We start from the raw sequence: 3,898 nt of genomic DNA on the forward strand, positions 1-3,898 counted from the left end.
AAAGGAAGAGAATTTAATTCGAAGGATCTGGAAAAATATGAAACATGTGTAGTATGAGGAGAGAAACGGGATTTTCAATATGAAGTGACAGGTGGGGAAGAAGTTATAAAAAGGGATTTATTTAAAGCTAAGAAAAGATGAATGTTCAGACTATTAACAAGTAAAAACCACTTTGGAAAGTAGCTTAATGTTTTCATTGAAGAAAATGACAGCCGGCGAAGCGTCGGCGCTGATACAATTCCCTCTAGAGCCTGCCCGATATCCCAGAATTGTTGTGCGAAGACTGGTGATTGAGAACATTTTATAGCCGAGTCTAGCAACGGAATAGCTCTTCACTGACAAATGAAAGTTATGTCGGCGGAAGAAGCACCGAGTAAATAAGCTTACAAGTGACAGAACAGAAATTGAAAGTAAAAAAACGACGATTATGCACGACAGGCAGGCAAAGGCAAAAGTACGTCACTCTTTGATCACAAAGTTTTCATCTGTAACTGATTGCGCCATATTTCGCATAACAAAGGCAGACAGTATTGAATTTTTTCAAGAAACACGCTGAAACTTCACAATCTTAAGAACTTCTTTGAGACTGATTTAATGACGTACCGCAAGCTGGCCTTTATACTAGCACTGCTTTGTGTCACGACAGGAGATGCCAACGTCGAGCCTGGTGACAATGAGCGGGAACACGCAATTTTATGCGCGCTAATGCACGTTTGCGCAGCCGATCCACAATTAATACCACCAGGCGAGATGCCGACGCAAGCACTGAACATTATCCTAGAAGCGAACATGACGTTGGCAGATAACGCATGGCAAAAGCAATTCATTGGCGACGACGGCTCGGCAATACAATGGAATGCTGAATTTACGTCAACCAAAGGCTACCCAGCTGACTGGTCAAAGCTATGGAATGCGTGGTCAGCGACCGCGAAAAAAATACTCGACAGCAACCCACAAAAACAGAAGCTAACGGACGCAGGTTTCTTCCAATTAACCCCAGGGGGTACCCAGCAGGCGCGGGCAGCAGTCAACAACCTAGCCGACGCCACGAACGAAATAGCAGAAGAGCTGACAACCCTGCAAAAGACCATAGCAGCAAACTCCAAAGAAAAAATCAAGGAAAAGCTAAACGAGGCCGCCTACGGCGTCCCCAAAGGCAAGGGCAACTACGAAACCGACCCAACGGGAGGACAAAAGGCGGCCAACAGAGGATCATGCAACAAGGGAGCGGGGGTCGACACATCGCAGACTCTGGCGCAGACATTACTATGCATCTGCACAACGGACAACACAAAAGCACAAGACAAAGCCCGCACGAAGCAAGCGGCAATCACAGCGAAGTGGAACACTCACACCGCCACCATCATAAGCACAGCATACGCCAATATCGTAGGCACTTGCGGCAAGACGCCACCAATGATGGCAACGTCCAGCAGCATCCGCCAGCTGCTCCAGACGGTACACGGACTAATCAGGACGAGCGGGACGAAGGGAATGCTTGGCGTTAGAGTAGCAGACTCGGGATGCACAGGTTCATCAGATTCAGGCCTCTGTGTAGAGTACCAAAACTATGTTTCGGGCAGCAGCGACAACTTCAAAACGACCAAATGGGCAGCCAGTCTTGCAGCGGCGGCGGACGCCATAGACATTCACAACGCCGCAGCCGCTCAGTTTACTCAAGTGGCAAAATCAATAGCTAAATACGAAAAGAAGCTGTGGGGAATAGCCAAGGAAATAGCAGTCCTTGACAGCAGGTTCCAGATAGAAGCAACAAAAAAAAAGGCAACAACTGAAACCGACACCCAAACGACAGACAACAAGAAAAAAGAATGCGAAGCAATAAGAAAAGCAGCTGACTGCAAAAAGAAGACGCCGCTTTGCAAATGGGAAGGCCCTGAAGACAAAGATGGTCCCCACTGCAAATTGAATACGACAGCAGTAGAACAACAAGCAACCCAAGCAGGAACAGAAGATGGAGCAGGAACAGCAACTGTAAAATGATCTGATTATGGCTCAAAATAAAAATGCGAAGAGGTCAATAAAGGAAAAGACAAGCTTGTTTGTGGATGGAGAAGTGGAAAAGATGACGAGGATAAAAAGGATAAAGTTAAACGTAGAAATGGTAGTTTTCTCATAACCACAAAATTAGCTCTTATGACTGTTTTTTTAAAATTTTTTTAGAATTTTGTATCTTTATTTATAAATATGTTGTTTTCTAAGAAACTTTTTTATGTAGGAATTTTCTAATATTTGCTAAACTTTGATATATTTCGACACTTCATAATTTAAATGTACGACTTTTAGTAACATGTGTATGCACGTGGCATACGAATGTAAAGTAGTAGGATAATAGTGTATGAAAAATGTGTTCTATTCTAATTTAGTTTATTTTATTTTTTAAATAATGATAATAATAGAAGAGTGTTGTCAGTGTGTATATACGAATATTATAATAAGAGAAGTGGTAACAACTATGAAGGGTCAGCCAAAATGGAAGCATGTAAAACAATGGAAAGGGTTCAGTGAGAATAAGTTATGGAGGGAAAAAGCAACAGGAATATTTTTGATGGAAATGGAGGAAGGCAGAAAGACAGAAGAAGGAGAGGGAGAGGAAATACGCACAATTTCAAGCATAAACATGAATATGGACATCATGATAACCAAGGACGTTAGTAAGGGAAAAATGAGAGAGGGTCAAAGTCTGGTGTATAGAGCAGATGGAGACGCTGCTTTACCCGCAACAGATACGACAGAACATTAAAAAATAATGAACTAAAGTATGAGAAGAAACAGCAGAATATGCCACGGAACAGCAAAGAATAGAGGAAAATGATACGGGAGTAGAGTTTACTCCGTTTTTCAAAAAATGAATGTATTCTACGCCTGAAGCGCAGGCTAAGAATATAATGTTTATTGCGATTACGGTTCCTAGTGTTAAAAACTGGGGCCAACAGCGAAAATATCATAGAATGTTGTATTTTTACTTACTTGCACCGAAAGCTCAAGAAAAGAAATATGATATTTTGAATAATGGGAAGAGGGGGATCAGAGTATCGGAGATGTGTAGGGTTTAAAATTTAAAATCCAATTTAAAACAAACGGGTAACAGCTGCTGCAAAACAGAGAAAATAAACAGCAGCCTCTACGTTGTACCAAATGAGAACTTTAACACTAAATATGCAATTCTCTGTCCAGAACTAGCACCCAGATACACCACAGATAAAAAATAGACGATAAAGTGTAAAGCAGTTTGGATCTGTGCTATGGCCTTCATCGTATCAGTCTCCTTCAGTGTAGTGACAGCGAACGTCGAAGAAGACACCAATATCCACGAAGCAGTGGCCATTTGTGGCTTAATTGGGCTCGGAGCCAAGAGGGCAGTAATCACCCAAAACGAAGACACAAAAAAGGAGAAATAAACAACATAATAGACTTTAACATGAGCCTGTCAGCAGAAACATGGCAAAAGCTGTTTCGTGAACTTTCAAACCCAGAAACCTTCCGAGACCTACGAAAAAGCGAATTTACAGAGAACAAAGACTGGACGACTAAATGGCCAAGCTGGAAAGCGGCGGCCCAAAGGATCAAGACAGGTCAAGCGGACGAAACAATTCGAAAGAAAGCAGGCTTATAGACTGCAGATGATGCAACATTAAAACAAGCCGTCGCAGCCGCAGGAAATCTAGCTGACCAGGCGGCTACATTTCAGCAAGAAATAAGCGATATTGACAGCAGCGGCAAGCTATTAAAGCAACAGCAACTAAGGGAATCCCTGGACACGCAGATTTATGGCGCAACAACTGAAAACGAAAATGCCGTCGCGGTAGCGACGCTGCTACGAGCAGCACACTCAACTAGCCGCCAAACAACCTGCGAAGGCGACACTACAACAGGAAAG

The 3,898-nt window shown here is 42.8% G+C and overlaps 1 pseudogene across 1 annotated transcript; it reads left to right on the forward strand.

Moving 5' to 3' along the window:
* Positions 1-651: 651 nt before the first annotated feature.
* On the forward strand, positions 652-2,082 carry TEOVI_000807400:pseudogene (annotated as a pseudogene). Its single transcript has one exon. A coding segment is annotated over exon 1 (1,431 nt).
* The last annotated feature ends 1,816 nt before the right edge of the window (positions 2,083-3,898 follow it).

The sequence above is a fragment of the Trypanosoma equiperdum genome (assembly GCF_001457755.1).
Source record: "Trypanosoma equiperdum strain OVI genome assembly, contig: ctg_1202, whole genome shotgun sequence".
Lineage (NCBI taxonomy): Eukaryota > Euglenozoa > Kinetoplastea > Trypanosomatida > Trypanosomatidae > Trypanosoma > Trypanosoma equiperdum.